Source organism: Callospermophilus lateralis, chromosome 2 (assembly GCF_048772815.1).
Source record: "Callospermophilus lateralis isolate mCalLat2 chromosome 2, mCalLat2.hap1, whole genome shotgun sequence".
Classification (NCBI taxonomy): domain Eukaryota; kingdom Metazoa; phylum Chordata; class Mammalia; order Rodentia; family Sciuridae; genus Callospermophilus; species Callospermophilus lateralis.
The window spans coordinates 27,572,970-27,585,306 of record NC_135306.1 but is presented as its reverse complement, the minus strand read 5'-3'; the positions used below and the strand labels follow the sequence as shown (position 1 = coordinate 27,585,306).

Sequence of the window (12,337 nt, the reverse complement as noted above, 5' to 3'; positions counted from 1 at the left end):
AGTTGAAACTCAAATAGTTAAGCTACTTAAAATGGATCACACTAAAGCTAAGTGGGATGGCACAAAATCCACATGGTACTTTAAATTAAAATGTGCTTTATTAGAATGGTATCATTTCAAAATATTGATAATAAGGAGATTTTTATGTGTCCAGATTTCAATGAAGTTTGCCCTAAGATTATGTGTTCATCGGAAAGCTTGGCACTTCTCACCACGATTCCAAATCTCTGCTACTGTTTGCTGCTACATAGTATTACCTATCTTTCAGTGTCTCTTTCATCATTAGTAAAATTAATATACTATCCCTGCTGCTACTGATTCCAGGACATGTTCTGAAAAATCAAAATAAATAAATAATGCAGGAGAAATGATTAGATATATCTACATCAAAAATTCAGATTTCCCTGAGTCATGTCCTCATATGAACTCTGTAAATGACAAGGACACATGAAGATGGGGAATTATTCTGCAGTGACTGAATTCCTTCTGGTGGGGCTTTCTCAATACTCAGAACTACAGCATTTTCTCTTTGTGCTCTGCCTCATCATGTACAAGATTATCCTACTAGGAAACAGTCTCCTCATTATCATCAGCATCCTGGATCCTCGCCTCCATACCCCTATGTACTTCTTTCTTGGAAATCTCTCATTCTTAGACATCTGTTACACATCATCAACTATTCCCCAAATGCTTATTATATTTATGTCAGAAATAAAATCCATCTCCTTTCTTGGCTGTGCTCTGCAGATGGTTATCTCCCTTGGCTTGGGCTGCACTGAATGTATCCTCCTGGCTGTGATGGCCTATGACAGGTATGTAGCCATCCGCAATCCACTGAGGTATCCCATCATCATGAACAAGGTGTTATATATGCACTTGGCTGCGTGGTCCTGGGCCATAGGCTGCATGAACTCCTTAGTGCAAACAGTCATGGCAATGGTGTTGCCTTTCTGTGGTAACAATGTTATTGATCATCTTACCTGTGAGATCCTGGCTCTTCTAAAACTAGTGTGCTCAGATATATCAATGAATGTGCTTATTCTGACAGTGGCAAGTGTTGTTTTATTGGTAATTCCTCTGCTGTTAATTTTTGTGTCCTATATTTTCATTCTCTCTTCCATTCTAAGAATTGATTCTGCTGAGGGGAGAAAAAAAGCCTTTTCTACCTGTTCAGCCCACCTGACTGTGGTGATCTTATTCTATGGGTCAGCCCTTTTTATGTACACAAAACCCAAGTCAAAGAACACCAAAGTATCTGATGAAATCATTGGACTGTCTTATGGAGTGATAACCCCAATGTTGAATCCCATCATCTATAGCCTGAGGAATAAGGAAGTAAAAGAGGCTCTGAAGAAAATTTTGAAAAGACACTTGCATCTAACAAAAATATGAGAGGCCTTGAAACATGTGATTCTCTCAACACAGGATCAGATCAGGTGTTTTATAGTCACAGAAAAAGTCTGCTTGTAAGGCCATACATGGGACTCCGTTCTTTTCAATCTGGAATGCTCATATAAAGCTTCTGAATACTGTCTTGTTTGCATTCCCTGTATGTGCACAGCTCCTCTAATTAGTCCCTATAACCTTTCCATCGTATGAATCTTATCCTCTCTGCCCTCTGCTATCTCGTCTCTACTATTTTTCTTTCTTCCTCATTTTTCATTCTCTCTGCCCCTGTTTCCTTCTCCTTTTGGTCCTTCTCCTCCTCCCTCCTTCATCTATTTCATCTCTCTTCCTTTCTTTTGTCCTCTCAGTCTCCTTTCTCAGTTATTTGAAGTTGAACATGTATGTCTTTTTGGTTTGTCACCCTCTTTTCGGTAAGAGTATTCTTCTTGTGATGAGTCAACTGTCCGTCCATTTGAGGTTGTGTGGTTCTGGACAGGACTAATCCAATATTTTGGAAATAGTATAAGCAATGAACATTGGCCTAATTGATTAAAAACAAAATCTTTCCTGCCACAGTGATTCATTCAGCATTTCAAGTGAGCCAAGTCAGGCTAATCAAACTCAATCCAAGATTTCTGTCCCAGTTTGAAGAAAAAGGGGAACTCTATCTGCTAGAGTTGCTAAACAGATAGAGTATTCATCTGGAGCCAATCATTGCCCTTATGTCAAGAAACCCTAACTGAAAGGTAAAAGAAAAGTTGTGAGGAGTGTGGGAAAGGTTGTTTTAACTCCTTGATCAAGCTGTGTCTAAAGTCAATTTCACAAATGTTCTTTTGATTTTATGAGTCAATAAATTACCTTTCTATTAAAAAAAACTAACTTTGAATTGGATTCTTAATTATGTACAATCAAATTGTCCTGATTAATGTATTCCTTTGTTGCTTCTGCATTCATTTTTTGAAGCCAAAAATTGTAGGGATAGATTCTTGAAGTAGTCCCAAGTTCTTCAGCACTCAGAGGTTCTCTTTTTTCTTTCATTAAATAAATTATAATCATATAATTTCTGTTTTACATGAAGGTAAATACACTAATCACTCCCCCCGCCCAATAATTTCTAAACAGTGTTTACATTTTCCTACATTCTGGTTTTCAGTTTTGCCCCAACCTATTATTCTAAACTTTACTACCATTCTTGGGTAATCTTATGTGCTTCTTAGTTTTGAAACTCTCAACAGTACATTTTGCCCATAAACAATAGACAAAATATTCCTAAATAACTATAATAAAGATCACTATATTTAACATCCTTCTGTAACAAACAAAATTGTCATGCAATTAAAAATATATATTCTTCATACCATTACCCATATACAACTATCTCTTACAGTAGACTCTGAATTTTCTCAAGGAAAGATATAAAACTAATCTTTATTTTAGAAACCTTGGTATCCAGAAACAAAGGCATTTATTATAAAGTGTTTGACTCCCTTTATTATTCTATAAATAAATAAGGATATTTGCCATTGCCTAAATAATCCCTACAATTGCATTCACTCCCACTAAAATTGCCCTCTCTGTAATCTACCTATAAAATCTCAAACTACCTCTCAAAAATGTCTCTTCTTATTTAAACCCTTTTTAAAAATCCTAGCACAATTCTTACCTTTTCTTCCTTTAAGTTAAATTTCCATAGCAAACTATTTAGGTTTTGGAATATTTATTATTTTAAGATTTATGTTCTCTTGACAATAAACTTGCTATTGATTGAATTTTTTTAGAATGTTATTTATTTATTTATTTATTGATATTTAATTGATTTTATTTTTTAAATATATGACAGTGGAATACAAAAAAGTATGACTTATTTGGTATTTTAATGCCACAATCATTAACAAAGTGGGCTTCAATTAATACATTAACTGTGTCATCGACGGAATTCCTTCCCAGCAGAATCCACTTTAGCAGGTGTGTGACTCCCTCCCCATCCAGATACAAACAGCCAGGAAACTTCATGGACCTCTCAGGGGTCGTGTCTGTAGGGAAGTAGAGGGGATCCCCGACCCCCAACCCCCCATATCACCAGCGGTGACTCCTAAGGTCTTAGCCGCCAGTTTACCACAGCACTGGGGCTTAAATGGGACACGTGGTGGGGCTGCAAGTGTAACTAGATCTCTGGGGAACCGCTTCTGGTGAACAGGACCTGGCTGGCAGGCTGACAGGAGGAAGGGGGAGAAGGGCCGGAGAAGTGAAAAGGCTCTGGACTGACAAGTCTGAGAGACTCCCAGGAGACGCCTTACAGGGATTGCTATGGGCAGGTAGAGAGCAGAAGCTCTGCTCGGAGGGCACAGCTCCACCTACTGGAAGAGAAGAAAATGGATCTCTAAGACTTCAATATTTTTTCTTCTTCTTCTCTCTCTGTTCCTTTCTCCCCTTTCCTTCTCTCTTTCTTTCCCGTTTCAAGTTTTATTGTTCTTTTCATTCTCCTCTAATCTATCTATCTCTCTCTCCTTCTTTCTTTTTAAGAGCACCTTCATTCCCCTACCCCCCAACTTTCATCCCAAGCATTACATCTTCCATTACGTATATTTGTCTAAATGCAAATAGGTGAATGTCTTGAGGCTGTCTATAGGGCTCCTAAATACCTAGCTACTACCAACACCCTGATCCAATTGCCTGTTAGTATCCACCTTCAGTAGAGCAATCTTCTAAAGTAGCCAAGACATACTAACCCTTGTACCATTATAGCACCTAACCTAAACATATAGTCCTAAGAACAAACAACAAATCACTATATGCATACAGAACCTGGAAGCCTTTTATGAATTGAATGAATCAGCTTTAAAGTACAACAAAGTCCAACATTTCTAGGCATAATCTCCCACCACAAAGGAGAGACAACAGAGATATACAAAGCCAAAACAAATGTATAGGAGAAAGCAGTTACAAAGCAGTCAAACAGAGCTGGAAAGTAACGTGAACAACATGAAAAAGCAAGGGAAAAAAGGACCACAAACAATGCAAGACAACTTAAATCTACAGGAGGACCTAGAAGCATCAGAAACATGGATAGGGAAAGAAATCAAGGCATACCTAACTCAGATGGAATGGAACATTAGAGAAGACATGAGACAGCAAGTCCAAGCATTGAAAGTATATTTTGAAAACGAACTAAACAAACAAATTCAAACTGCAAAGAACGAGCTTTACCAGGAGATAGAGATTTAAAAAAAAAAAAACAAACAGTAATCCTAGAAATGCAAGAAACCATAAACCAGATTAAAAACTCTAATGAGAATATTACAAATAGACTAGATCAAGTAGAAGTCAGAACATCAGATAATGAAGACAAAGTTTATCAACTTGAAAAGAATATAGTCAACACAGAAAAGATGCTTAAATCTCACGAGCAATCTATCCAAGAGATATGGGATATCATAAAAAAACCAAATTTGAGAGTCATTGGGATAGAAGAAGGCACAGAGTTTCAAACCAAAGGAATGGACAACTTATTAAATGAAATAATCCTAGAAAATTTCCCAGAGATGAAAGATGGAATGGATTGCCAAATCCTGGAAGCCTACAGGACCCCAAACATCCAAAACTGTAATAGACCAACTCCAAGACATATAATTATGAAGATAGCTAACATACAGAACAAGGAGAGAATATTAAAAGCTACAAGAGAAAGGAGACAGATTACATTCAGGGGTAAACCAATTAGGTTAACGACTGATTTTTCATCACAGACTTTGAAAGCGAGAAGATCCTGGAACAACATATTTCAAATGCTGAAAAATAATGGATTCCAACCAAGAATACTGTATCCAGCAAAATTAAGCTTTGGATTTGACAATGAAATTAAAATCTTTCACGATAAAGAAAAGCTAAAAGAATTCGCAGCCAGAAAACCAGCACTGCAAAGCATTTTGAGCAAAATACTACAAGAAGAGGAATTGAAAAATAGTGCCCAAAACTAACAGTGGGAGGTATCTCAGTAAAGGGGGAGAAAACTAACCAAAGAGGAAAAACTAGCCAAACTAAAATAAATAAATAAATAAACATGACTGGAAGTACAAACCATATTTCAATTGTAACCTTAAATGTTAATGGCTTAAATTAACCAATCAAGAGACATAAGCTAGTAACCTGGATTAAAAAAACAAATCCAACAATATGCTGCCTGCAGGAGACTCATATGATAGGAAAAGACATACACAGGCTGAAGGTGAAAGGTTGGGAAAAATCATACCACTCACATGGCCCTCAGAAGCAAGCAGGAGTGGCCATACTCATATCGAATAAAATCAACTTCAAACCTAAGTTAATCAAAAGGGATAAAGAAGGACACTATACACTGTTAAAAGGAATCATCCACCATCAAGACAGAACAATTATCAATTTGTATGCACAAAACAATGGTGCTGCGACGTTCATAAAACAAACTCTCCTCAAGTTCAAGAGTCAAATAGACCACAACACAATAATTATGGGGGACTTCAACACACCGCTCTCGCCATTGGACAGATCCTCTAGACAAAAGCTGAACAAAGAAACTATAAAACTCAATAATGCAATCAATAACCTAGACTTAACTGACATATATAGAATATATCAACCATCATCAAGTGGATACACATTCTTCTCAGCAGCACACGGATCCTACTCAAAGATAGACCATATATTATGCCATAGGGTGACTCTCAGTAAATATAAAGGTGTGGAGATAATGCCATGCACCATATCTGATCATAATGAAATGAAAGTGGAAATCAATGATAAAAGAAGGAAGGAAAAATCCTACATCACATGGAAAATGAACAATATGTTACTGAATGATCAATGGGTTACAGAAGACATAAAGGAGGAGATAAAAAAATTCTTAGAGACAAATGTCAATACAGACACAACATACTAGAATCTATGGGACACAATGAAAGCAGTTTTAAGAGGGAAATTCATTTCTTGGAGTTCTTTCCGCAAAAAAAGAAAAAACCAACAAATAAATGAACTCACACTACACCTCAAAAACCTAGAAAAGGAAGCTCAAAACAACAGCAAATGTGATAGAAGACAAGAAATAATTAAAATTAGAGCAGAAATCAACAAAATCGAAACAAAAAAAAAACCATTGAAAAAACTAAAAGTTGGTTCTTTGAAAAAATAAATAAGATCAACAGGCCCTTAGCCATGCTAACGAAGAGAAGAAGAGAGAGAACTCAAATTACTAACATATGGGATGAAAAAGGCAATATCACAACAGACACTACAGAAATACAGAAGATAATTAGAAAGTATTTTGAAACCCTATATTCCAATAAAATAGAAGATAATGAAGATATTGATAAATTTCTTAAGTCATACGATCTGCCCAGATTGAGTCAGGAAGACAAACACAATTTAAACATACCAATAACAAAAGAAGAAATAGAAGAAGCCATCAAAAGACTAAAAACCAAAAAAGCCCTGGACTGGATGGGTATACAGCGGAGTTCTACAAAACCTTCAAAGAAGAATTAATACCAATACTTTTCAAGCTATTTCAAGAAATAGAAAAAGAAGGAGTTCTTCCAAATTCATTCTATGAAGCCAACATCACCCTGATCCTGAAACCAGACAAAGACACTTCAAAGAAAGAAAACTACAGACCAATATCTCTAATGAACTTGGATGCAAAAATTCTCAATAAAATCCTGGTGAATCGAATACAAAAGCATATCAAAAAAATTGTCCATCATGATCAAGTAGGATTCATCCCTGGGATGCAAGGCTGGTTCAATATACAGAAATCAATAAATGTAATCCACCACATCAATAGACTTAAAGACAAGAACCATATGATCATCTCGATAGATGCAGAAAAAGCATTTGACAAAGTATAGCATCCCATTATGTTCAAAACACTAGAAAAACTAGGGATAACAGGAACTTACCTCAACATGATAAAAGCTATATATGCTAAACCTCAGGCTAGCATCATCCTAAATGGAGAAAAACTGAAGGCATTCCCTCTAAAATCTGGAACAAGACAGGGATGCCCTCTATCACCACTTCTATTCAATTTAGTTCTTGAAATACTAGCCAGAGCAATTAGACAGACCTAAGAAATTAAAGGCATAAAAATAGGAAAAGAAGAACTTAAATTATCGCTATTTGCGGATGACATGATAATATATTTAACAGACCCAAAAGGGTCTACAAAGAAACTGCTAGAGTTAATAAATGAATTCAGCAAAGTGGCAGGATATAAAATCAACACACATAAATCAAAGGCATTCCTATATATCAGCAACAAAACTTCTGAAATGGAAATGAAGAAAACCACTCCATTCACAATATCCTCAAAGAAAATAAGATACTTGGAAATCAACCTAACAAAAGAGGTGAAAGATTTATACAATGAAAACTACAGAACCCTAAAGAGAGAGATAGAAGAAGATCTTAGAAGATGGAAAAATGTACCCTGTTCATGGATAGGCAGAACTAACATCATCAAAATGGTGATATTACCCAAAGTTCTCTACAGGTTTAATGCGATGCCAATCAAAATCCCAACAGCATTTCTTGTAGAAATAGATAAAGCAATCATGAAATTCATATGGAAAAACAAAAGACCCAGAATAGCAAAAGCAATTCTAAGCAGGAAGTGTGAATCTGGAGGTATAGCGATACCAGAGATCAAACTGTATTACAAAGCAATAGTAACAAAAACAGCGTGGTACTGGTACCAAAACAGGAAGACGGACCAATGGTACAGAACAGAGGACACAGAAACCAATCCACAAAAGTACAACTATCTTATATTTGATAAAGGGGTTAAAAGCATGCAATGGAGGAGGGATAGCATCTTCAACAAATGGTGCTGGGAAAATTGGAAATCCATATGCAACAAAATGAAACTGAAACCCTTTCTCTCGCCATGCACAAAAGTTAACTCAAAATGGATCAAGGACCTAGATATCAAATCAGAGACATGGCGTCTGATAGAAGAAAAAGTTGGCTACGATCTATATACTGTGGGGTCGGGCTCCAAATTCCTTAATAGGACGCCCATAGCCCAAGAGTTAATAACTAGAATAAACAAATGGGACTTACTTAAATTAAAATGTTTTTTCTCAGCAAGAGAAACAATAAAAGAGGTAAATAGAGAGCCTACATCCTGGGAACAAATTTTTACCCTTCACACTTCAGATAGAGCCCTAATATCCAGAATATACAAAGAACTCAAAAAATTAAACAATAAGATAACAAATAACCCAATCAACAAATGGGCCAAGGACCTGAACAGACACTTCACAGAGGAAGACATACAATCAATCAACAAGTACATGAAAAAATGCTCACCGTCTCTAACAGTCAGAGAAATGCAAATCAAAACCACCCTAAGATACCATCTCACTCCAGTAAGATTGGCAGCCATTATGAAGTCAAACAACAATAAGTGTTGGCAAGGATATGGGGAAAAGGGTACACTTGTACACTGCTGGTGGGACTGCAAATTGGTGAGGCCAATTTGGAAAGCAGTATGGAGATTCCTGGGAAAGCTGGGAATGGATCCACCATTTGACCCAGCTATCGCCCTTCTCAGACTATTCCCTGAGAATTTTAAAAGAGCATACTATAGGGATACTGCCACATCAATGATCATAGTGGCACAATTCACAATAGTTAGACTGTGGAACCAACCTAGATTCCCTTCAATAGATGAATGGATAAAAAAAAAATGTGGCATCTATACACAGTGGAGTATTACGCGGCACTAAAAAATGACAAAATCATAGAATTTGCAGGGAAATGGATGGCATTAGAGCAGATTATGCTAAGCGAAGCTAGCCAATCCTTAAAAAACAAATGCCAAATGTCTTCTTTGATATAAAGAGAGCAACTAAGAACAGAACAGGAAGGAAGAGCATGAGGAAAAGATTAACATTAAACAGAGACGAGTGGGGGAGAGAAAGGGAGAGAGAAGGGAAAGCATATGGAAATGGTAGGAGACCCTCAATGTTGCACAAAATTACATATAAGAGGTTGTGAGGGGAAAGTGGGGGGGGGACAAGGGAGAGAATTGAACAACAGCAGATGAGGTAGAGAGGGAAGATGGGAGAGGAGGGGAGGGGGAATAGTAGGGGATAGGAAAGGCAGCAGAATACAACAGTCACTAATATGGCATTATGTAAAAATTGTGACTGTGTAACTGATGTGATTCTGCAATTTGTATTTGGGGTAAAAATGGGAGTTCATAACTCACTTGAATCAAATGTATGAAAGATGATATGTCATGAGCTTTGTAATGTTTTGAACAACCAATAAAAAAACTGTGTCATTGTATAGTGCCTTCTTGTATGAAGATTATTCACTTAACATAATTTCATTTTCATAGAATATGGGAAGCATGACTGTGATAATATAATACATACAACTACTATAGCAAAAATCCTGGTTAAATTAACATGCCCTTTTTTATGTATAGTATTTTGTTTGTTTTTTTTAAATTCTGGGCATCAAAAGATTGACTGTTAACAGGTTGGCATAGTTTTACTAATGCACATACACATGGACATAATCACTAATAATAATAATAATCACTAATTTACTGAGCTTATAGCTTGAAAATAACCAACAGAAAATAAGATATTAAAATGAAGAACAATGAGTCCTATATGTGTACTCCAGCCCTGAGATCTAGCATAATAGGTATTTTAAATATAACTAGTTCAAAACAGAAGCTTTGATTTTCCTATCCTCAAACTACTTCTCAAGTCTTGCTCATCTCAGGAAGTACAGCACCACACAGGAATGCCCATCCAACCCACCAGCACAATTTAGAGTGATCACCTCCATTGCTACCATACTATTCCAAGCCACATGGTCTTACTATGCTAATACAAAAGCTTCCCAAATCCCAGACTTTTTTCCTTCCACAACTCCACTTTTGTTTTCCCACAATTTATTCTTTACACAGCAAACAGAGCTTTGTTTTTAGAATGGCACATACTTAAGTCATAGAAGAGATAAAAACCTATCAATGGTATTTTTAAAATCAGAATAGTGGCTGTCATTGTGGGAGAGGGGTGATTTCAGGTATCAACTGGACTGGGGTGTGAGGGAATTTTCTGAGGTTATGTTAATGTTCTGTAACTTGATAGGTGTTTCAGTGAAACAGGCATGAATTTATCAGAACTTTCTTACATTCACATTTGTTTATTGAAATTGTTTAAAAAGAAAACTAAATAAGTATTAAACTCTAGTTAATAATAAAGATGCTAAACTATTTAAAGAAAGGTGTAATGATATTTATAGGTTGGTTAGAAATGCACCCCAAAAAATGACCTGGACTTAATGTAGGGATATAGGGATAGATAAGAAAATCTAGTAAAATATGGATGATAGAATCTAGTTGGTAAATATATACGTATAATAATTTTTTTCAGTTTTTCTTTGTGTTTCAAAATTTCACAGTACCATATACAAAAAAATGTCAAAATTTGGCAGGAATACAACTCTTGAATGAATTTTATATCCATGAATGAATGAGACAAGGACAGAATTTGGATCCTAAATGATATCATTATAAATGCTCTTAAACTTAGTTTAAGAAAAAGTTCTATTAATTTAAAGGGGAAAACATAGTAATAGGTTATTTACAACTTTTAAAAGAGAGAAATTAAAAATAAATTTTAATGGTCCCTATGAAACTTAATTTCCTATATTGAACTCTTGTCAGGGTTTCAGTTGCTAATCCTTAGGGAATTAGCACAAGGGGAGAAGGAAAGTGAAGAAAAGTAAGACATCAGAAGATTTACTAGAATTAAGTTCAAAGATAATAGAGAAAAGGAAAACAATAAATTTGTTGTTGGTGGTGGTCATTCATGTGTTTTTGGCTTTTTCTGACAGAACTAGTGATTCCTCTGTCATACTCAACTGTATAGGCTTTAGCAAAAGAAATTGGGCTCTTCCTACAGCATGTATTTTGTAAGTGTACACCTTTTCACTACAATTAAAGCCAAGAAGATTTTTGATGATGCCATTCATGTATTCACAAGATATTTGCCTATACACCTTGTAACGCTGATACCCTTAAAACAATCAAGTTACATAATCACAATTCCCAGAGATTTTTTTCTGACTTGGAACCTCTATAAAAAATAAGTTGAAGTTTAATTCCAAGAATTAATCTATAAATTTGCTGAACTGATTCTATTCCATGCTACTCATGTTCTCACATCAGATATGTGACAAAAATTATTATAAATATGAGGTACTATTGGATAAGGCTAATGTAAATGAACAGTAGTAATATTATAATAATAATTCAGGCGATTACAGAACACAGGTGTTAATATGTAGGCTGTACTCTATATCATTATTTAAAGTGGAAGATGAGACTACTCAATATAATGAATACTAATGGTATTAGTGATGAAAAGCCTATTGAGGTTTTGCTCCTCATGAAAGTTAAAGTGTTGAGAGACAGCAAAAATGAACACATCAGTGACTGAATAACAAGTGAAATAAATTACTTAAGACATAAATCAAGAAAATTAGATGGCAAAGACTATATACCATAATGATCTGGGGTTCAGAAGGAATGATGTCTTTGTGAGAAATACATGAAGATTTAGGTATCTTAAAGTCTTACACTCTCTCATACAGTGGAATGGTATTCAGGAACAAGAAAAGAAACAACCCCATGGTGAATACCAAAATAATTATGTAAGAGTCATAGAGCAAAATAGATTTGAGAGAGTGACTCATATTTTTAACTGAACTAGATTAGGAAATTTTAATATGTTTTTAAACTAGTTGTCTCACTACAATAGTGAGGTCATTAGAATGATTATGTAGAATATAGTGTGTATAAAACTAAATAATGTTTCTATATGTATATTATGACATTGATATTTGCCTTATATCTCTTCTTTAAGATACCAAATTATGAAATACATAATTTATG

The 12,337-nt window shown here is 35.4% G+C and overlaps 1 protein-coding gene across 1 annotated transcript; it reads left to right on the top strand.

Moving 5' to 3' along the window:
- The first annotated feature begins 447 nt into the window (after positions 1–447).
- LOC143390790 (olfactory receptor 13D1-like) lies at positions 448–1,392 on the top strand. Its single transcript, XM_076843218.2, has one exon. The coding sequence runs from the start codon at positions 448–450 to the stop codon at positions 1,390–1,392; it is 945 nt and encodes a 314-aa protein (XP_076699333.2).
- The last annotated feature ends 10,945 nt before the right edge of the window (positions 1,393–12,337 follow it).